Source organism: Piliocolobus tephrosceles, chromosome 10 (genome assembly GCF_002776525.5).
Source record: "Piliocolobus tephrosceles isolate RC106 chromosome 10, ASM277652v3, whole genome shotgun sequence".
NCBI classification, from domain to species: Eukaryota; Metazoa; Chordata; class Mammalia; order Primates; family Cercopithecidae; genus Piliocolobus; species Piliocolobus tephrosceles.
Window position 1 is genome coordinate 606,920 of NC_045443.1, and position 22,857 is coordinate 629,776.

General features: G+C 40.7%; 1 protein-coding gene across 1 annotated transcript in view; it reads right to left on the minus strand.

Moving 5' to 3' along the window:
* Positions 1–22,857, minus strand: part of KDM5A (lysine demethylase 5A) — a 90,448-nt gene that overhangs the window by 56,000 nt on the left and 11,591 nt on the right. Inside the window, exons 4-10 of the mRNA XM_023182961.1 lie at positions 19,087–19,257; positions 16,120–16,254; positions 9,390–9,495; positions 8,106–8,197; positions 7,342–7,500; positions 5,505–5,624; positions 3,341–3,499 (exon numbers count right to left, since the gene is read on the minus strand). Of these exons, the coding sequence (XP_023038729.1) occupies positions 3,341–3,499; positions 5,505–5,624; positions 7,342–7,500; positions 8,106–8,197; positions 9,390–9,495; positions 16,120–16,254; positions 19,087–19,257 (942 nt within the window). The remainder of the gene's footprint in view (positions 1–3,340; positions 3,500–5,504; positions 5,625–7,341; positions 7,501–8,105; positions 8,198–9,389; positions 9,496–16,119; positions 16,255–19,086; positions 19,258–22,857) is intronic.

Sequence of the window (22,857 nt, forward strand, 5' to 3'; positions counted from 1 at the left end):
ATTGTGCTTACTGTTTAGAAGTTTCTATAATACAAGTTAAAAATAAAAAACCCTCAAGGTAAGAAGTTAAAGAGCCAATGACAAAGCTTAAGAGAATTTGTGAACTAGAAGACAGGTTTGAGGAAATTATCTATAATGCAGCACAGAAATATATAAACTTTCAAACTGTAATTAAGAGTCACAGAGAGGCGGGCTGGGTGCAGTGCCTCACACCTGTAATCCCAGCACTTTGGGACGGTGAGGCAGGTAGATCACCTGAGGTCAGGAGTTTGAGACCAGTCTGGCCAACACAGTGAAACCTTGTCTCTACTAAAAATACAAAAAATTAGCTGGGCATGGTGGCAGGCGCCTATAATCCCAGCTACTGGGGAGGGTGAGATGGGAGTATCACTTGAAATCAGGAGGCGGAGATTGCCGAGATCGCCCCATTGCACTCCAGCCTGAGCAACAAGAGTGAAACTTTGTCTCAAAAACAAAAAACAAAACAAAACAAAAAAGTCAGAGAGAAGCCAGGCACGGTGGCTTATGCCTGTAATCTCAGCACTTTTGGAGGTCCAGGCAGGCAGATGACTTCAGCCCAGGAATTTGAGACCAGCCTGGTCAACATGGCGAGACCCCATCTCCACAAAAAATACAAAAATTAGTCAGGCGTGGTGGTGTTCCAGCTACTAGGGAGGCTGAGGTGGGAGGATCCCCCGAGCCCAGGAGACTGAAGCTGTGAGCCGAGATCATGCCATTGCACTCCAGCCTGAAAGACAGAGCGAGACCCTGTCTCACTAAAAAAAAAAAAAAAAGAAAAAAAAAAGTCACAGACGATAGAATAACAAAGGTTCAACTAAGAATTCCAATAAGAAATGACAAAGAGATCTATCCCTAAAGTTCAACAGGCTAACAAAAAAGGAAATAAAAGAATCTCAACAGGTTATTGCTCAATGTTTTTTGATTGGTCAGTTGGTTGGCTGAAAAATAGTGAATTTCATTGAAGAGACAAGGTCTACAAACAAAAAGAACACTGGGAGGCCGAGGCTGGTGGATCACTTGAGGTCAGGAGTTCGAAACCAGACTGGCCAACACTGTGAAATCCCATCACTAGTAAAAATACAAAAACCAGCCAGGGATGGTGGTGCACGCCTGTGGCCCCAGCTACTCAGGAGGCTGAGGCAGAAGTGCCTGAACCCAGGAGGTGGAGCTTGCAGTTAGTCAAGATTGCCTCACTGCAATCCAGCCTGGGCAACAGAGTGAGACTCCATCTCAAAAAAAAAAAAAAAAAATGTTACAATACAAGGTAACATATATAAAATTCCAAACACACATAGAAGAGAAAAATACAGTTCTTCAGAGGACAACAAAACAGTGATCATCATGGGTTTGGATTGTGATATGGTTTGGATTTGTGTCCCTACCCAAATCTCATGTTGAACTGGAATACCCAATGTTGGAGGAGGTGTCTGGTGGAAGGTGACCGGATCATGAGGGCAGACTTCCCCCCCTTGCTGTTCTCACAACAGTGAGTTCTCATGAGATCTGGCTGTTTAAAAGTGTGGAGCAACTCCCGCTTCTCTCTCTTCCTCCTGCTCTGGCCATGTAAGACATGCCTGCTTAGCCTTCACCTTCTGCCATAATTGAAAGTTTCCCAAAGCCTCCTCGGCCATGCTACCTGTACAGCCTGTAGAATCTGTACAGCCTCTTTTCTTAATTACACAGCCTCAAGTATTTATTTATAGCAGTATGAGAAAGGATAACAAAGATTGTTGGGAAAACTTCACAGCAAGGAAGAAATTGTGTTGAGCTTTGAAGGACAGATAAGATTTGAACAAACATTCTAGGAGGAAGAGCTACAAGAATGTAAAAGGTAAATTACAGAGTATATACTAGTCTAGCTGGTGAAGAGGCAGAATGGAATAGTCATACTCAAAAATACAGGAAATAACACTAGAAAAAAAGATTAGATCTTTAATCTTAAGTTTTGGACTGAGGAGCTTAGATTTATACTATATTCAAAAGGGAAACATATGTTTTGAAAAATGAAACAATATGATAAACATAGAATCAAGTATTTCTAAACCTTCTTTTTTTTATTTTTTTGAGACAGAGTCTCACTGTTGCCAAGGCTGGAATGTAGTGGCACAATCTCAGCTCACTGCAACCTCCACCTCCTGGGTTCAAGCAGTTTTCCTGCCTCAGCCTTCCGGGGAGTACAGTCACCTGACACCATGCACGACTAATTTTTGTGTTTTCAGTAGAGACGGGGTTTCACCATCTTGGCCAGGTTGGTCTTGAATTCCTGACCTCGTGATCCACCCACCTCGGCCTCACAGAGTGCTGGGAGTACAGGCATGAGCCACCATGCCTGCCCTGGATTTTACAACAGAAAGAACTAGGCAAAAATATTAAACTGGAGTTAAAATTTTAAACTAATTAAATTAGCTTTTTTCTCCTTTTCTTTAAGAGACAGGATTTTCTTCTGTCACTCCTGGCTTCAGGCGACCTTTCCACCTTGGCCTATCAAAGTTCTGGGATTACAGGCGTGAGTCATTCCACTCAGCCTCAATTAGTTTTCAAATGCAGAGCTGGCTGGGCGCAGCGACTCACGCCTGTAACCCCAGCACTTTGGGAGGCCAAGACAGGTGGATCACCTGAGGTCGGGAGTTCAAGACCAACCTGACCAACATGGAGAAACCCCACTAAAAATACAAAATTACCCAGGCGTGGTGGCGCATGCCTGTAATCCTAGCTACTGGGGAGGCCGAGGCAGGAGAATTGCTTGAACCCAGGAGGTAGGCGGTGAGACAAGATGGCGCCACTGCACTCTAGCCAGGGCAACAGGAGCAAAACTCCTCTCAAAAAAAAAAAAATGCTGAGTTAATGGCCAGGCACGGTGGCTCACGCCTGTAATCCCAACACTTTGGGAGGCCGAGGCAGGCAGATCACCTGACGTCAGGAGTTCAAGACCATCCTGGCCAACACGGTGAAACCCCGTCTCCACAAAAATACAAAAATTAGTCGGGCATAATAGCAGGTACCTGTAATATCAGCTACTCGGAAGGCGGAGGCAAGAGAACTGCTTGAACCAAGGAGGTGGAGGTTGCAGTGAGCTAAGCATGTGTTTCAGCCTGGGCGACAGAGGCGAGATTCCTTCTCAACAACAACAAAAATACAGAGTTAAATAATTTTTGAAAGTATTCTGAATTCATTGTTTTCAAAACTGAAGATTTATACTGCCAAATCCTATATATTTAATATTTTAAGTTAATGTGATCCCTTAAGATAAAGAAATGTAGTTTTCTATGCAAAAGCTAAATCAGCTTGGAGGTAAGCAAAAGTGTGAATAAATCTGCACCTCTTCTTCTGGTAGCATCTTTCTCCGCCCATCCTTCACCGGAAATCCACTTCCAAAGTCTTTTGAGGAGATATCTGCCCCATATTCCACGATAACATCTTCTTCAATGCTGCTTACCAGCCGCCAAAATTCCTTTTCTACTAGTTCTGTGGGAACCATCTACACAGGGAAAAGAAAGACGACAAATTATTAAACCGCTGTAACTATAACCCAGTGTAACATAATACACAGGGTCAAGTAAACACACCCATAATGAGATTAAAAATCTTCTGATTCCTTAGAGAAGTCAAGACCCAGATCCTAGCTTTCTCCATTGAGAACAGGGAAAAACTGAGACAACTCGGACATTCAGAAAAACATAATGAACTGTGCTGCCCTTTTCTGAAGGAAACTGTTTCCCAAGTAAGAACAAAGATGAACCAGGAAATCAAGGAGGAATAAGGAAATGTAAACAGCAAGACTAAATTTTTAATAGCTTCTATGTTTTGCCTTTTATTTTATGATTTTAACACAAAATTTCATTTTCTTTTTGTTTTTTACTATACTTTAAGTTCTACATTGAGTATTTCTCCTAATGCTAGCCACGACCCCCCAGACCGGCCCCGGTGTGTGATGTTCCCCTCCCTGTGTCCATGTGTTCTCATTGTTCAAGTCCCACTTATGAGTGAGAACGTGGGGCATTTGGTTTTCTGTTCCTGTGTTAGTTTGTTGAGAATGATGGTTTCCAGATTCATCCATGTCCCTGCAAAGGACATGAACTTATCCTTTTTTATGGCTGCATAGTATTCCATGGTATATATGTGCCACATTTTCTTTATCCAGTCTATCATTGATGGGCATCTGGGTTGAGATTTCAAGTCTTTAAGGCAAGACTAAATTTTAATAACTATAGCAAATTTTTTGGACAGGGACTAAAAAAGCCTAAGATATCCTAGGAAAAGAAGCAAACCCCACAATAAAAATAAAGAAAAGCAGCAACTGCCCAATACTTTATGCTTTTCTGTAAAGGATTACTCATAGAGGGCTAATATAACAATTCGAGCATCAAAATAGACTTTACAGTGGTGCATAGTGGCTCACACCTGTAATCCTAGCACTTTGGGAGGCCGAGGTAGGCAGATCACTTGAGGTCAGGAATTGAGACCAGCCTAGGCGACATGATGAAATCCCATCTCTATTAAAAATACAAAAATTGGCTGGGCGCAATGGCTCATGGCTGTAATCCCAGAATTTTGGGAGGCCAAGGCAGGTGGATAACCTGAGGTCAGGAGTTCAAGACCAGCCTGACCAATATGGTGAACCCCATCTCTTCTAAAAACACAAAAATCAGCTGGCAGTGGTTGAGTGCACCTGTAGTCCCAACTACTTAGGAGGCTGAGACAGAACTGCTTGAACCTGGGCAGTGGAGGCTGCAGTGAGCAGAGATGGTGCCACTGCACTCCAGCCTGGGCAACAGAGCGAGACTCTGTTTAAAAAAAAAAAAAATCCAAAAATTAGTCAGGTATAGCAGTGCACGCCTGTAGTCCCACCAACTTGGTAGGCTGAGGCAGGAGAATCACTTGGCCCTGGGAGTAGGAGGCTGCAGCGAGCCGAGATCACGCCACTGCACACCAGCCTGGGTGACAGAATGAGACTCCAACTCAAAAAAAAAAATAGATTTTACAACAAAGGAGTACATACTGCCACAACAGACAGTGAAAGAAAAACAGATGTCAGGCCCCTGATTTTAAGATGCAGTGTTTCATCATCTTTTTCATGCAGTCCCTGTTTTCTACAAAATAATAAAAGTAAAAGAGAAGGCCGGGCGCAGTGGCTCACGCCTGTAATCCCAGCACTTTGGGAGGCCGAGGCAGGCAAATCACAAGGTCAGGAGTTCGAGACCTGCCTGGTCAATATAGTGAAACCCTGTCTCTACTAAAAATACAAAAATTAGCTGGGCATGGTGGCAGGTGCCTGTAGTCCCAGCTACTCAGGAGGCTGAGACAGGAGAATCGCTTGAACCTGGGAGGCAGAGGTTGCAGTGAGCCGAGACTGTGCCACTGCATTCCAGCCTGGGTGACAAAGTAAGACTCTGTCTCAAAAAAAAAAAAGAGGAAACTGAAGGCTTTGGACTCAGGTAAATCTTTGTACCTCCCCAGACTGACCTAAAAGATAGCTTACTCACATGGACTGGCATATTAAAATAATCAGACTTAAAATTATCTGCCATCTCTCCAAAGCTCTGAAGTGTATACTCTCGTACAGCTTGTTCAAATCCAAAGGCTTCTCGAGGTTTGCTACATTCCTGGAGAGAAAAAATATGTAAGATTCACTCACTGAAATGAAACTGAAGAAAGCTTTAAGGCTCTTAGTTACTGACTTCTTTGATCATTTCCCTAGGTAAAGCAAATCTAATCAACCCTAGACAACAAAACAAATATCAGCTCCTTACAATACAGTATCAGGAAGTATTTTCTAGAGTCTCAACTTCATCGTCACAGCCTTCCAATAGGAAGGTGGCACTAAGACAGCTTTAGATCCAGAGGTAGCATTAAGTTCTGGCACCAAGACAAACATCTAAAGGACTGACTTGGAATCATTCTGAGGGATGCCTAACACTCTTGGCACACCAGTGGTTTTGGCCACGGAGAAAATACATGTTCATGGAGGAGGGAAAGTGGTGACAGCCACTGGACTGTGAGGATATCAGACTAAGAGAATAGCTTGCTCACACTACCAATCACCATGACCAGTGTCTTAACACAATGACTCACTCAGAGTAGAATTGCCTGTGAATCTTTTAACCTTGAGAATAGTAAATAAGCAGTAATTCAAACAGCATAAAAGACCTTTGAATGTATTTACATACACCCAGCCAACACTTTCTCTTTAATGTCCTATCACAGCATTTTGTTAACATAAGTAAACAGACTGGGCATTTCACGACAATGACAGTACTACAATCTTTCACTAAGAAAAATTTAGCACAATCAAGTAAAAATTTGGGCAAGCTAAAAGATACCATCAGGGCCCAGCACAGTGGCTCTCATCTGTAATCCCAGCACTTTGGAAGGTCAAGGCAGCTGGACCACTTGAGTCCAGTTTAGACCAGCCTGGCCAACAATGGTAAAACCTTGTCTCTACAAAAAAATATAAAAATTAGCTGGGCGTGGTGGCGTACATCTGTAGGGAGGCTGAGCTGGGAGTATCACCTGAGCCCAGACGTCAGAAGTTGCAGTGAGCTGAGATCATGCCACTGCACTGTAGCCTGGGTGAGAGGCTGTAGACCCTGTCTCAAAAAAGTAAACAAATAAATAGTAAATAAATAAAAGATATCATCAATTTATTTAATAGCATGAAATTGGATGCATAAATCCCAAGTTCTACAGTTTCATGTCTGGTTATACTTTTAATTAATAGAGAAAAAACAATCTATGCTTTTCTTCATTTTTATTGTTGTCCAGCAATATAATAAAGTCTCATTATCTGCAGCAATAATGACCTAACCAACAGTCAGAAAAAGAACCTTTCAAAGGCAAGCTACTACAATTGTTACATTTCCATTCAATATAGATATTTTAAGTCCTGGAAATTGACTAGGCACGGTGGCTCATGCCTGTAATCCCAGCACTTTGGGAAGCTGAGGCAGGCAGATCACGAGGTCAAGAGACCGAGACTATCCTGGCCAACATGGTGAAACCATGGTCTCTACTAAAAATACAAGAATTAGCTGGGCGTAGTGGCTCGCGCCTGTAGTCCCAGCTACTTGGGAGGCTGAGGCAGGAGAATCGCTTGAACCCGGGAGGTGGAGGTCACAGTGAGCTGAGATCACGCCATTGCATTCCAGCCTGGTGACAAAGCAATACACCATCTCAAAAAAAGAAAAGTCCCGGAAATTTTAAACACCACATAATGAAGAGAGAATGACAAAAGGAAACATATTTGGGAATATGTTTACATGTATGTGTACATGCATGTATTATTTTTAGTTAAAAAAGGATCCACAGAGGTTAGACTTGTACCTCAGCGACACATTTAGGACACCTCCAGTCTCCTTTGGGCACATCAGGTAGTGGAGGAATGAGACAAAATGTATGATAGCTGTCATCACATCCGTCACACAAAAGCAACTTATCTTCATTGTTTCCCCGACCACAAAACATACAAACATAGAGATCAACCTGTTAAAAAAATAAAAATAAAAGTCTATTTTCCATAATACTAAATTTTTACCAGGAACTCCTTAGCTGAAACAAACAAAATAATGCAACTGAAAAGTAAACATAACTTAAATCCTGAATGTCTATTTCAAGAAATTGTATTTAAACAGCTTTTCACAAAACTCCCTAAATTTTCTTCCAGAGTTTTTACAAGCAAGTTAATAAAAGTATATCAAGTTGTTAAAGAAAGACTACAAATCTAGGGTATTTGAAAATCAATTTACATATATTTTTTAAAATACCATGTCCTTCTTCCCATATACGAATACTCTTTGATAGAGAATGAATACCGAGACTATCTATAATAGAACTCAACAATTACACAGATTCATTTTCAGGCTCTCACTTGGTTACCCATAAAGCATATGACTTACAGGAAGCAGCCTACATACATAGGACAAAGCAAGGTTAACAACATAAACAAAAGCTGTAACTTCACAGATTTGCCATCAAGTCTTCTAACCAAATGAGCTAACTAAATACATACCAAGATATACCAGGATAGAAAGTGCAAAACTATAATAAAAATAAATCCTTTCCCTCCTGACAGACCCCAAAACACTTACAAAGTTAACAGAGAGAGTGCCTTTCCGTTGTCTCATTTGCATGTTAAATGCGTCTGACCTGTTGGTAACTTTTCGTCTTCGGGTGACCTCATCTTGAAATAAAAAGTTATACAATAATAGTAAAAACTAATGTTGAGAGCTTACTATGGACGAGACACTATTTAAAATTATTTAAATTAGTTAAAATCTTACAACTGTTTATCTATCTAGAGGTAGATATACTATTTATTATCTCTCACTGAAGATGAAGAACCTGAGGTACAGCGAAGTTAATAACTTGCTCAAAATCATACAGCAAGGCAGATTTAAGATTCTAATCCAGTCACGTAGGATCCAGAGAGCTTACCCATTAATGCTGTATTTGTATGCAGTACGTACTACATACAACCCACAGGTATTACTTGGGGGAACTCCCAAATTAGGGACTAATTTCTAAGACTGGTGACAGCCAATACTATAATTACAAGAATAACAAAAATAAAGTACTTAATTCTTCAAAAGGAAGTATTATCATTATTACAATGTATCTAGGAAGTCTTATTACATGGGATGTTTTAAGAGAGATGGAACAATATTATTTAATCTTCTAGAGTTCAGTCCACTATCTGAATTGTATGATTTAACTACACATCTAAGTACATAGTAATTAGTATTTGTGACTGTAGCATTTCATTAAGTTCTTGTATAGTTAAAACATATCCAGCCTAATCTTTGTTAAATGGTTTGAAAATTGACATGTTACATAAAGAGAACAGTGGAACCTGATCTTTGCACGAGCAGTTCTACCGACAAAAAACTTCCAAACATGAAGCCGAGAGTACTAGACTTACTAAAGAAAACAGTTTATTCAAATGAACTGACATAATATATCAAGGACAGTTATTTTTAAAATCAAAATTATGGTTAGAATTTTAAAATTCTAAGTTTCCCCCAGCATATGTTGATACTAAGAGTCACAAGCTTTAGCTCACTAGGTAAGAACCATTAATTCCACCATTCTCTCATAAACCAGCCTTTAGAAACTGCAATAAATTTGTGTCATATATTAGATACAGAGAAGGAAAATCCTCCCCTCCAAAATCATAAAAATTCAACATAAGATTGCTCTTCACCCCTTAAATTTAAGATATCTGGCATTAAAAAAGGTGATGTGCCTGGGAACCACATTGCAACTTTACAATTCTTAAGAAATTCCCAGCACAGACTGCAATTCAAGTATCATTTGAATATTTTTACAACCATATTCTACCTTATCTCTTTTCATGATCAAATAACAAATCTTACCTTCTTTATCTTTTGTTCCCATTGCCAGGCCCACAACCTTGGGCCCAGCCCCAAAAATCTGAAGTTTCTTCAATTCCGTGTTTCTATTCACATCTCCAGATTCTGACTACAAAATAAGCAAAAGTCACGTTAGCATAATTACGCTGATTCATGCATTTATTTTTTTACCCCAGAAAAGTTTCAGGATCCTCTTCAAAACGAAAGAACAAATTATTGAATTCCTTTTCTGTAAATCCACTCGCTGCCTCATTACCACAGTTGAAAACAGTCACCAAAACACCATACACCCAGATTCCTTTCCACAAAATAAAATTCGTGTATGACTCATAAAAGCACAGTTGTCAAGCTGTCTAAAGACAGACACTGCCAGTTATCACACCACAGAAATCCCCATTTCTAACTTGCTACTGGACACCTATATTCAGGACATGAACTGTGACTGTCCTAAGCCAATCATACTAACCTCATTTTTCTTTGTTGGTGATGACCAACAAAGGGGTGGGAATGTGATCCAGTTCTAGCCAGTGGGACATTAAAAAATTGTACTGGAATCCCCTGGGAAACATTGCCATCTTCTAATAAAAGGCAAATGGCCAGGCACAGTGGTTCACACCTGTAATACTAACACATTGGGAAGCCAAGGCAGGTGGATCATTTGAGTTCAGTAGTTACAGACCAGCCTGGGTAACACAGGGAAACCCCATTTCAACAAAACGTACAAAAATTAGCCAGGCATGGTGGTGTGCATCTGTAGTCCCAGCTACTTGGGAGGCTGAGGTTGGAGGATCACTTGAGTTTGAGAGGCTGAGGCAGTGAGGTGAGATGATGCTGCTGAACTCCACCCTGGGCGACAGATGAGACCCTAAATCAAGCAATCAACAGGAAAGCTTCTCCAAGCCTGGGCAACACAGTGACCCCCCGTCTCTACCCAAAAAAAAAAAATTAAAAATTGTCTGTGCATGGTGGCACGCATCTGAAGTCCTAGCTACCCAGGAGACTGAGGCAGGAGGATCACTTGAAGCCCTGGAGTTCAAGGCCGCAGTGAGCCGTGACTGTCCTACCACACTTCAGCCTGGGTGACAGAAAAAGACTATGTGTCAAAAAAAAAAAAAAAAAGGAAAGCATCTTAAAGAGTAAGTCCTTTTGGAGGTCGGGTGCAGTGGCTCACACCTGTAATCCCAGCACTTTGGGAGGCTGAGGCGGGTGGATCACGAGGCCAGGAGTTAGAAACCAGCCCGCCCAATATGGTAAAACCCCATCTCTACTAAAAATACAAAAATTAGCCGGGCATGGTGGTGCACGCCTATAGTCCCAGCTACTCGGGAGGCTGAGGCAGAATTGCTTGAACCCAGGAGGTGGATGTTGCAGTGAGCTGAGACTGAGCCACTGCACTCCAGCCTGGGCGACAGGGTGAGATTCTGTCTCAAAAAAAAAAAGTTCTTTTGCCCCAACTCCCTTCCTTCCTGCGAAGGGACTCAGTCTGGTGAAAACATGGTGCTGGACTCTGCAGCAGCCATACCACAACTGGGAGGAAATTTATTACCCACACACTGAAGAAAGCAAGGCAGAAAAATGGAAAGAACCTGGGCCCTTGACCAATCCTAGAACTACTTACCTCTGAAAACCTTATGTAAAAATGTATTCTTATGTGAAAAATTAATTATTAATGTTTAAGCTACTATCACTGGGCATTCTAATACTTGAAAGTGAGAACATCCTGACAGATACTGGTATTCAATCTTGAATTAAGATTAACCATAATCTCTGAATATAGACTAAGTAAACAGCCAAAATTTATTTTAAGTGTATAATAAATAAAGAATAAGCATAAAAATAAACCAGGATAAAATACAGATTACTTTATAAGTCTGTGGTTACATAACAAATGATGTATGCAATCTAGACTAACAAAAGATCATATAAGTACAAAACCTAAATGCCATTTCAATATTTATCTTTAAACTTTTGTAGACTGATTTGGTTATACTAACCAGCTTCTACTGTTAGTCGAACGAGAAATATAACACCACACATTCGTTACCATTATTAAAGCAGAGTACATAACAATAAAGCTGATATATGTTCAGTAAATAGTATGTGCCATATCTAAGTATTTTAATCAATTAGTCCTTACAACAACCTTTTCAGAAAAGCAATAAAGTTCCAAAAAGTAGAATAAAACAATATTCTTTGATCTAAAACTCAAAATAACAAAATTAAAAAGGACCTTCCACCTGAACATTTTAATTCTCTACTTAAAAAATAACAGGCCAGGCACAACGGCTCACATCTGTACATCCCAGCACTTTGGAGGCCAAGGCAGGTGGATCACGAGGTCTGGAATTCAAGACCAGCCTGGACAATACGGTCAAACCTGGTCTCTACTAAAATTACAAAAATTACCCGCACGTGGTGGCAGGCGCCTGTAATCCCAGCTACTCGTGAGGCTGAGGCGGGGAACTGCTTGAACCCAGGAGGTGGAGGCTGCAGTGAGCTGAGATCGCGCCACTGCACTCCAGCCTGGGCGACAGAGCAAGACTCCATCTCAAAAAATAATAATAAATTTTAAAATAACAATAAAAAGACTACATATTAGATCTCTAAAACAAATTAAAGTAGTGATCACAGGAAATTTCATAGTCTTAAACATTTCAATAAAAACAAAAGAATAAAATTAAATTCCCAACTCAAAACACCAGGAAAAAACTAGAAGATAAACCAAAAGAACTGTGGTGCTGGATTAGAGCTGGATTAGAGGATGAATGCAAAATATCAAATTATAACTTTTTAAAAATTTATTTTCTAGCCCTGACCATTTAAAAGAGCCTAGAAGCAATGACATCCCAGTGGGAACAAGCAGGCCGTGTGCTCAGATCATGGTTTCTAAATACCATTTCAAACACATAAATGAACTAGGATCCCTAGTAGAAACTTCAGACATAATAGCAGCCAGCACTTGCTTACAGACTGGACACGGAGTATAGGGAAATAAAGAAATCAAGGAATTTAATTCATTTGATTCATTCAAAGGCTTTAATGGTTGGGCACCGTGGTTCATGCCTGTAATCCCAGCACTTTGGGAGCCCAAAGCAGGCAGATCACTTGAGCCCAGGAATTTGAGAACAACCTTGGCAACATGGCAAAACCCTGTCTCTACAAACACACAAAAATTAGTTGAGTTGTGGTATGTACTTATGGTCCCAGCTACCTGGGAGGCTGAGGTGGGAGGATGGCTTTAGCTTAGGAGGTAGAGGTTGTGATTACCCAAGACTGCACCACTGCACGCCAGCCTGGGTGACAGAGTCACACGCTGTCTCAAAAAAAAGGCCAGGGGAAGTGGGAAGGAAGGAGGAAGGGAGGAAGGGATGAAGGGAGGGAGGGAGGAAACAAGGAGAGAAGGAAGAAATGATAATACATTATCTTTCAGATGTATTGAATTTGGCATACCTGTGCTATAGCCAATAGTAAGTACACACATATACGTACACACACACCCCTGATGAAAAGAAAAGGATGGATGTTAACACAAATTTGGGCTGGGTGCGATGGTTCACGCCTATAATCCCAGCACTTCGGGAGGCTGAGGCAGGCAGATCACTTGAGGCCAGTTCGAGACCAGCCTGGCCAAAATGGTGAAACCCTATATCTACTAAAAACATAAAAATTGAGCCAGGTGTAGTGGCATGTGCCTGTAATCCCAGCTACTGAGGAGGCTGAGGAAGGAGAATTGTTTGAACCCGGGAGGCAGAGGTCGAAGTGAGCCAAGATCGTGCCACTACACTCCAGCCTGGGCGATAAAGCAAGACTCTTGTCTAAAAAAAAAAAAAGACAAGATTTGAGAGTTCTGAGCATTACAGGTAGTATTTGAAATCCCATGCAGATGAGACAGCTAAGGAGAGTGAAGATGGAAAAGGACCAAAGATACAAAATAAGGGGAAGACAGAAGAGATGACGAAGATGACTAAGGAGTGGTCAGAATATAAGGAGGAAAACCAGAAGAGAGAGCTATCACAAACGAAAGAAAAATCAAGTTAATCTAATTTCAAGGACAGGAGTCAACAACCACATTAAATCTATACGTGACCAGAGACCAATTAAGATATGAAATAAAAATGAGAATCTCAGAATTTGACAATTAAAAACTCAGTGGTAACTTGGACAGTGCAGTTTCAATAAAATTACTTAGCTCAAAGTTAGATTATAGAGTATAAAAACTAAACAGATGTTGAGGAAACTGAGACAATAAAGACTATTTTTCAAGAAACTTCTCTGTGAAAAGAGGCAAGGATAAGGCATTATGTAAGAAGAGGGCTTTTATGTTTAAGATGATAGAGACTTAAACACATCATGGGAGGAGTGGAATTCAACAGAGGAGGTGGGAGAGAAAGATTTCTCAGTATGTTGAAATCACTGAAGATGCCAGAAAGGATGGAAGTGGAGGGATTATCCCTGGAGAGAAAGGTACACTTTGCCCACAGAGATAGACAAAGACTAAGTATGAATACCAGCAGTTTTGTGTATGGGGCAAGAAGCAGAAGTTCTACCAGAAAGCCTTTATTTTCTTTCTGAAATAGAAAACTAGGAATGAACGGCAGACATTCAACAGAACAATTAAGTACAAATTATGAGTTGAAAAAATTCTTAATTTCAAATCCTGAAATAGCATATCAACGAATCTGAATACAGTGACAATTATCACATTCCATGTAGTCCCCCCCTTTTTTTTTTTTTGAGACAGAGTCTCGCTCTGTCGCCCAGACTGGAGTGCAGTGGCACGATCTTGGCTCACCATAAGCTCTGCCTTCCAGGTTCATGTCATTCTCCTGCCTCAGCCTCCCGAGTAGCTGGGACTACAGGTGCCCGCCACCACATCCAGCTAATTTTTTGTATTTTTAGTAAAGACAGGGTTTCACTGTGTTAGCCAGGATGGTCTCAATCTCCTGACCTCATGATCTGCCTGCTTCGGCCTCCCAAAGTGCTGGGATTACAGGTGTGAGCCACCACACCCGGCCTGTAGTCCCCATTTTTATAATAAAGAAAAACATTAGAAATAAGCAAGACAATCTTCATGGTTTCAAGGTGAATATCAAAAAAAATTTCATCACAAGCTGGTGATTGGTTAGATGGACAGGAGCAACTGGAGCAACTCTTCAAGCAGAATCACCATGTCAAAGGGACTAGCAATCAGTGTTTACCCAAATCACTGTATACCCAAAGATGATCAGAGATGCTGACACCAATCGTACTAACAAAAAAGACGTAATGACGAAACCAGAGTTTACTAACTTCTAATGGGGTTATCACTTTCCAATGAATTTCCATGAAAGTCACAATCCTATCCAGGACACCTACCTTTCTATTTTCAAAGGGTACCTAAAAAGCTGGGTATTCAGCAAACATAAATTCATTAAAAGAAAGGCAGAAATGCCATAACGGAGAGACAGTCCCTGATCTGTAGAAAAGCAAGAAGTATTAATAGTCTGCCTCTCCAGTCCTCTTCTCTACACAACCCCAGATTCAGTGTCTCTTGTTAACAGCAGTTTTATCCTGCTTCTCTGATACCCACTTTTGATGCTAATCATTCCCCCCTCTATACTACATTGTTTCCTTAAATGTTAAAATCGCCGGGCGCGGTGGCTCACACCTGTAATCCCAGCATTTTGGGAGGCCAAGGCGGGCGGGTCACAAGGTCAGGAGATCGAGACCATCCTGGCTAACACGGTGAAACCCCGTCTCACACAAAAAATTAGCTGGGCGAGGTGGCGGGCGCCTGTAGTTCCAGCTACTCGGGCAGAGCTTGTAGTGAGCCGAGATTGCGCCACTGCACTCCAGCCCGGGCGACAGAGCGAGACTCCGTCTCAAAAAAAAAAAGAAGTTAAAATCAATGATTAGGATTCAGTGAAGCTGCTTTTCCTGTCCATCTATATGTTAACGTACATGGATTAAATCTTAGGAGTTCTAAGGGCACCTCACTTTCTCAGTCTCCAAACTTGTCTTTACTAAAAACCTTAAAAGACCACAGAGAAAAGGAAACAGGGGTTTGAAAGAGAAGTAAAGCTTGGGAAAAAAAAGGAAAAAGAAAAGAAAGAAATAGGCGAAGGAGGGAATCAGACAAAAAATAAATTAGGGCATTTTTCATCTGATGTATTAGGCTTTGAAATTATTTTAGGTTACATGAACACTACAGTAGTTAAACTGGAATGGCTCAGACACTAAGAAATTTATACTCTGGTTCTTAAAGGAATGGTGGGTGAAAAATAAAACCACACTTTCCTATTCATCTCACTTCTGCTAATATAAAAATAAAACGTATTAGAATTCATCCGCATGTCTATAAAATTGGTACTACGCTATCTGGGATCACCCTCTGACTGTCATCCCTGTCAAAAACTGCTAAAAATTAACAAAGAACTTTCTAAACAAATTACACCACATTTCACAATTTATTCTCCATTCACCTCAAAAGCAAATAAAAATACGGCTCAAGTTTTAAAGAATGACAGTATATGAGTGGCCTCCCATGACCAGATAACTGTTCCACACAGTCAATGCACTTAACACTCCCATTAAAAATGGCCCATAAGCCAGGCACAGCAGCGCACACCGAGCAGCACTGCTCAAGAGGCTGAGGCAAGAGGATCACTTGAGCCAAAGAGTTCAAGGCCAGCGTGGGCAACATCACGAGACTGCCTATTTAGAGAAGAAAACAAAAGCCCATAGACATTGATACCTGAGACTTCACACGTCTTGTTCTCTTCGGCAGAGTGTTCATTCTTGTGCCTGGCTCTGGGGAAGTTTGGGTATCAGTGCTGAGAACCTCAGGCTCCACTTTTTCTTTAAGATCTAAATTAGGCATCTGGACACCCTAAAAGATCAGAGCACAGAAAGGGAACAGGTTCACGGATAAGAAATCACGCTGGACAATCAGTGGAAAAATAATAAATTGCCAATGAATCCCTAAAACTACATAAAACTGGATCACAATTATCTCTCACACTGACATACAGCTATCCCTACCAAAATGCTGGCAGGCTTTTTGTTGTTGTTAAAACTGAAAGCTGACCCTAAAACTTGTGTGGAAATGTAAGTGGTTTGGAAATTTTGAAAAAGAACAAAAACCTTAACACTACTGAATATCAACATTTACCATAAAGCTATAGTACTCAAGACAATGTAGTACTGGTTTTAGGGTCGATATATAAATCAATGCAACAAAAACAGAGTCCAGAAATAAACCCACACATTTATGGTCAACTGATTTCCAACAAAGATGGTGAGTTAAATCAGTGGGAAAAGGATAGCCTTTTAAACAAACGGTGCTGGTACTACTCAATATTCATATATCCCCCTCCCCACCAAAAAATAAACTTACATCTTCACCTCATACTATACACACAAAAAAAGCCTCAAAATGCATCACTGACCAAAATATAAAAGCCAAAACTGTAAAATTTCTGGATTAAAGCAAAGAAGAAAATCTCTATGACCTTGGAAAAGATTCCTTAAATATGACACCAAAAGTACAATCCATAGAAGGAAAAAATAAATAAATAAATGGTTCTTCAAAAAGTCACCATTACAAAAATGAAAAGATAACAGAGTAGGAGAAATTATCTGTAAATCATTTACCTGGTAAAGGACTAGTACACAAACTGTGTAACAAACTCACAAGTATAAGACAACCCACTTTAAAAAAGATCTGAACAGACACTTCACCAAGATATACAAATGGCTAATATGAATATGAAAACAGGCACATCACTAGTCATTAGAGAAATGCAAATTAAAACCACAGTAACACATCACTATACAACTAACTAGAACGGCTATAATTTTAAAAACTGACAATACCAAGTGTGGCCAGGATATGGAAAAACTAGAAGCCTCGACATTACTGGTGGGAAGTAAAAAGATTCAGCCACTTTGGAAAACAACTTGGCAGTTCTAAAAAATTTACACGGGCCGGGTGTGGTGGCTCACGCCTATAATCTCAGCATTTTGGGAGGCCGAGGCGGGCAGATCACTTGCAGTCAGGAGTTAGAGACCAGCCTGGCCAACACGGTGAAACCCTGTCTCTACTAAAAATACAAAAATTAGCTGGGGGTGGTGGCGTGCACCTGTAGTCCCAGCTACTCTACTCAGGAGGGTGAGGTAGGAGAATCGCTTGAACCCAGGAGGCGGAGGTGGCAGTGAGCCAAGTTCATGCCACTGCACTCCAGCCTGGGCGACAGAGTGAGATTCCATCTCAAAAAAAAAAAAAAATTTACACATACACTTACCATAAAACCCAGCAATTCCACTCCCAAGTATCTACCCAAGAAAAATGAAAACATATGTCAACTTAAAGACTTGTATATGAATATTCATAGTATTGCTCATAGTAGTCATAAACTGGAAAACAATCTAAATGTCCATCAACTGGTAAATGGATAAACAAAATGTGGTATATCCATACAATGGAATATTATTCAGCCATAAAAATTTAGTACAGACACATGCTATAACACGGCTGAACTTTTTTTTTTGAGACAGGGTCTCACTCTGTCACCCAGGCTGGAGTGCAGTGGCACTATCTCAGCTAACTGCAACCTCCATTTCCCAGGCTGAAGCAATCCTCCTACCTCAGCCTCTGGAGTAGCTGGGACCACAGGTGCACACCACATCTGGCTAATTTTTTGTATTTTCAGTAGAGATGGGGTTTTGCCATGATGCCCAGGCTGGTCCCAAACTCCTGGCCTCAAACGATCCACCCACCTCAGCCTCCCACAGTGCTAGGATTACAGGCATTAGCCACCGCATTCAGCCAACATGGCTGAACTTTGAAAACATTAGGCTAAGTGAAAAAAGCTAGACACAAAATCATATTGTATGATTACACCTAGGTGACAGTTCTAGAAAAGGCAAACTATAGAGCCAGAAAGCAGGTCGGGAATTGCCTGTGTGTGGGGGTGGAACAGGAATCAACTACAAATGAACAAGAGAATTTTGGGGGCTAGTGGAAGTGCTCTAAAACTGGATCCCAGTCATCGCTGCATAAATGTAGAAATTTATTAAAGCTTACCAACTGTGCACCCACAAAGGATTAATTCTATGGTATATAAATTATATGTAATAAAGCTGTTTTAAAAAAATCCATGAAGGGGCCGGGCGCGGTGTCTCAAGCCTGTAATCCCAGCACTTTGGGAGGCCGAGGCGGGCGGATCACGAGGTCAGGAGATCGAGACCATCCTGGCTAACACGGTGAAACCCCGTCTCTACTAAAAAAATACAAAAAACTAGCCGGGCGAGGTGGCGGTGCCTGTAGTCCCAGCTACTTGGGAGGCTGAGGCAGGAGAATGGCGTGAACCCGGGAGGCGGAGCTTGCAGTGAGCTGAGATCCGGCCACTGCACTCCAGCCTGGGTGACAGAGCGAGACTCCGTCTCAAAAAAAAAAAAAAAAAAAAAAATCCATGAAACAAACAGGAGTTTTTCAAAAAATTTCAGTCATAAAGGTTTATTTTAAATAAATAAGAAAACATTCATTTCCATTATTCTTTATCTTGTAAACCATCAAAAACAGCTAAGATTTTTGCACTATGATACACACTTTGCTTCCCCAAATTTTGGTGCCCGCTAACTTGGGTTAAACAAAGTCTAAAGTTTACACTTGGGCAAACTGGATTTATCAACTTTTTCTGAAAAGAATAATGCATCTCACCATAAGGCTCACCCCAGACTGGAAAAGCTCGTATGGGTAGAGAATTCTTTCATAGTGTGACTTCAAAAGAGACCCAGTTCCCTTTCCTGGCAGATATCCCAGGCGACTACCCACTTTAGACCATTTCTTCTCTTTGGTGACCATTTCAAAACCTCCTTTGCTGGCAACAATCTGAAAAGAAAGTAAAAGTTGCTTAGAGAAAAAAATGTAGATTCAAGCATCCTGACTCTTAAGTCTTGTCTACTAAACAGAAAAATTATTCAGGGCTTAAATTTCAAATTTCCTTTCAATGAATATCTAACCAAACTGACACCTGTCAACCTTTGGAGTAAGAAATAGAAACAATGCTTTTCAGAGGTTTAAAATGTAATTAACATTATGCCTACCTTCAAACCAAGCATTCAAAAATATTTAATGAATTAATACTCTGTACAGTATGTACTGTGAGAAAACGAAACACATGTATAGACAGACTGTCTACTTAAGGAACTCACAATATGAAATAAGAATAAAAACATAAAAAATTGACATGAAAATAAATATGCTATATAATACAAAATAAACATAAATCCTGAAATTAGAAATAACCAAGTAACTTACAGAACTTAACAAAAATGTCAATCAAATCATGAATACAGAGGACAGTTTTGAAAAACAGGCTATACTTTTTCAAAAGGACAAGAGTTTTACATGGAAGATTATAAAGGAACACTGAGGAAAGATTACCTTGCAGTAGATGTACTGATATGGGGCCCCGAATATACTGAGGTAGAAAAGGAGATAAATTGGCTAACTTGGCTGAGTGGTCACAACAAGCCAGGCACGCCACAGAACACGTAGTTCAAAGCTCGTCAACATCCAGGAGCTGTTATTATACATCTCTTAGGCTCTAAAACACAGTCACGCACCACGTAACACTTTGGTCGAAGACAGACCGCATCCCGTAAGATCGTAATACCATATTCTTACTGAACCTTTGTGTTTACATCATACACAAATACTTACCACTGTGTTACACTGCCCACAGTGTTCAGTACGTAACACGCTGGACACTTCTGTAGTCCAGCACAACAGGCTGTACCACAAAGCCTAGGTGTGCAGTAGGCCACACCATCTGGGTGTGTATAAGCACATTCTATGAAGTTTGCACAATATGAAATCCCCATGTTTTTCAGAATATATCCCTATCATTAAGTGACATGATTGCAGAGGCGGTTTTCAATTTCACTGAGAATAAAGGGGACTATGACACAGTGTTCGAACTCAGTTTCTCCTATTTGATTTAGTATATACTACTGTATCTTACTACATAAAAAAAAGTTAAAGCCAGGCACAGTGGCTCACATCTGTAATTCTAACACTTTGGGAGGCCAAGGCAGGAGGATCGCTTGAGCCCAAGAGTTCCAAACCATGCTGGGCAATATAGTGAGGCCCCCATCTCTACAAAAAAATTTAAAAATTAGTCGGGCAGGTCAGGCAGGGTGGCTCATGCCTGTAATCCCAGGACTTTGGGAGGCAGAGCTGGGCAAACAGCCTGAGTTCAGGAGTTCAAGAGCACCCTGGGCAACACAGTGAAACCCTGTCTCTTCTAAAAAAATATACAAAAAATTAGCCAGGCGTAGTGGTACACGCCTATAATCCCCGCTACTCAGGAGGCTGAGGCCCAAGAATCACTTGAACCCAAGAGGCAAAGGTTGCAGTGAGCTGAGATTGTGCCACTGCACTCCAGCCTGGGCAGTAGAGGGAGACTCCATCTCAGGAAAAAAAAAAATTAACCAGGCAGGTGGTGTACCTGTAGTTCCCAGCTACCTGGCAGGCCAAGGCATGAGGATCAGTTGAGCCCAGGAGATCGAGATCGAGGCTGCAGTGAGCCATGATCACACATGGTACTCTGACCTGGCTGACCCTGTCTCAAGTGACCCTGTCTCAAGAAAAAAAAAAAGTTAAAGTTACACATAAAATTACCATATGATCCCGCAATTTCACTTTTAGGTATATACTCAAAGAACTGAAAGGAGGGACTCAAACAGATTCTTGCACACCAGTGTTCACAGCAGCAACATTCTTGAGAGTCAAAACAGAACCAACCCAAGTTTATCAAGATAAATGAATAAATGAAATGTAGGACAATAAACATACAATGGAATATTATTCTGCCTTAAAAAGAAAATTCTGATACATCCCAAACATGAATGAATTTTGAAAATATCAAGTAAAATAAGCCAGACACAAAACGATGACTACTGTAAAATTCTATTTATATAAGCTACATAGAGTAAGCAAATTCATAGAGACAGAAAGCTTAATAGAAGTTGCCAGGAGTGGTGGAAGGGAGGAGGTCCTGGAACTATACAGTGGTGATAACTGTACAACACTGTAAATGTACTTAATGCCACTGAACTCTGTATTTTTCACTGCTGATGCTATATACATAATTTTAAAAAAAAAAAAAAAAAGACGAAAAAGACGACTCTGGAGCCAGACTGCCAGTATTCAAATTCCAGTTCTGTCACTTAATAGTTATATGACCTTGGCCAGGCCTGGTGGCTCATGTCTGTAATCCCAGCACTTTGGGAGGCCGAGGCAGGCAGATCACCTGAGGTCAGCAGTTCGAGATCAGCCTGGCCAACATGGTGAAATTTCGTCTCAACTAAAAATACCAAAAATTAGCCAAGCACGGTGGCGCACACCTATAATCCCAGCTACTACGGAGGCTGAGGAAGGAGAATCACTTGAACCAGGGAGGAGGAGGTTGCAGTCAGCCAGATTGCACCACTGAACTCCAGCCTGGGCAAGAGCCAGACTCTGTCTCAAGAAACAAACAAACAAACAAACAAACAACAAACACAGTTATATGACCTTGGCAAAGTTACATAATTTGCAATTCAATTTCCTCACCATCATCAAAATAGTAACAACAGTGCCTACACCTCATTATGAGATTACTGTGAGGACAAATGAAATAAAATATGAAAAGCACCAGGATAAAATACTATACCAATGTGGCTATATTATAAATGTCTATGAGTGTGGACAAATGGAGGGAGAGGGTACACATACTAAAAACAAGTGAAGGAAATGTTTTCAACTCTTGTGCTTTATGATGTTATTATAAACAAAGATGAACCTATGGCCAAAGTACAAATTTCCTCTAGTGAATTATCTGAAAGCTTGGCACAAATTCATATGCACAAGAGTTGAACACATCTCTAGTTCTTCAGCTCCTCTTATCACCCGCAAAGAAGCCCTCTCTGTTAAAAGAATCAACCAGGGGAAAATTATACAAAGAAAAAAATTATTTTTCGAAGTTGGTAGTACAGAGAAAGACACAATGAAAGCGGTTTAAATAGAGGGCTGTCTGGAAGCAACTGGATGGATTAGAGTGCCTTTCATTCAACAGGTATCTTTCCAGTGCTTCTATACTGCCCGCTACTATTCTAGGTACCTGGGATACATTTATGAATAAAACAAAGATCTTTGTCCTCATGCAGCTTACATTCTAGTGGAGGAAGACAGACAAAAACAATGAACATAATATACAAATTGTGAAGTGATAAATACTGTAGAAGAAATTTAGAAAGCAGTCAAGGGGCCTCCAGGTAACACAGTAAGTATAATCTGAAGTATTAAACGATCGCAAAAAGCCTCATTATAAAGGTGAAATCTAAGCAAAGACTTGACGGGAGTGAAGCAGTTAACTAGCAGATATAAAGGGAACAGACAAAGCAAAGGCTCCAAGTCAGAAGCATGCCTGGAGCATTTGAGGAGAAT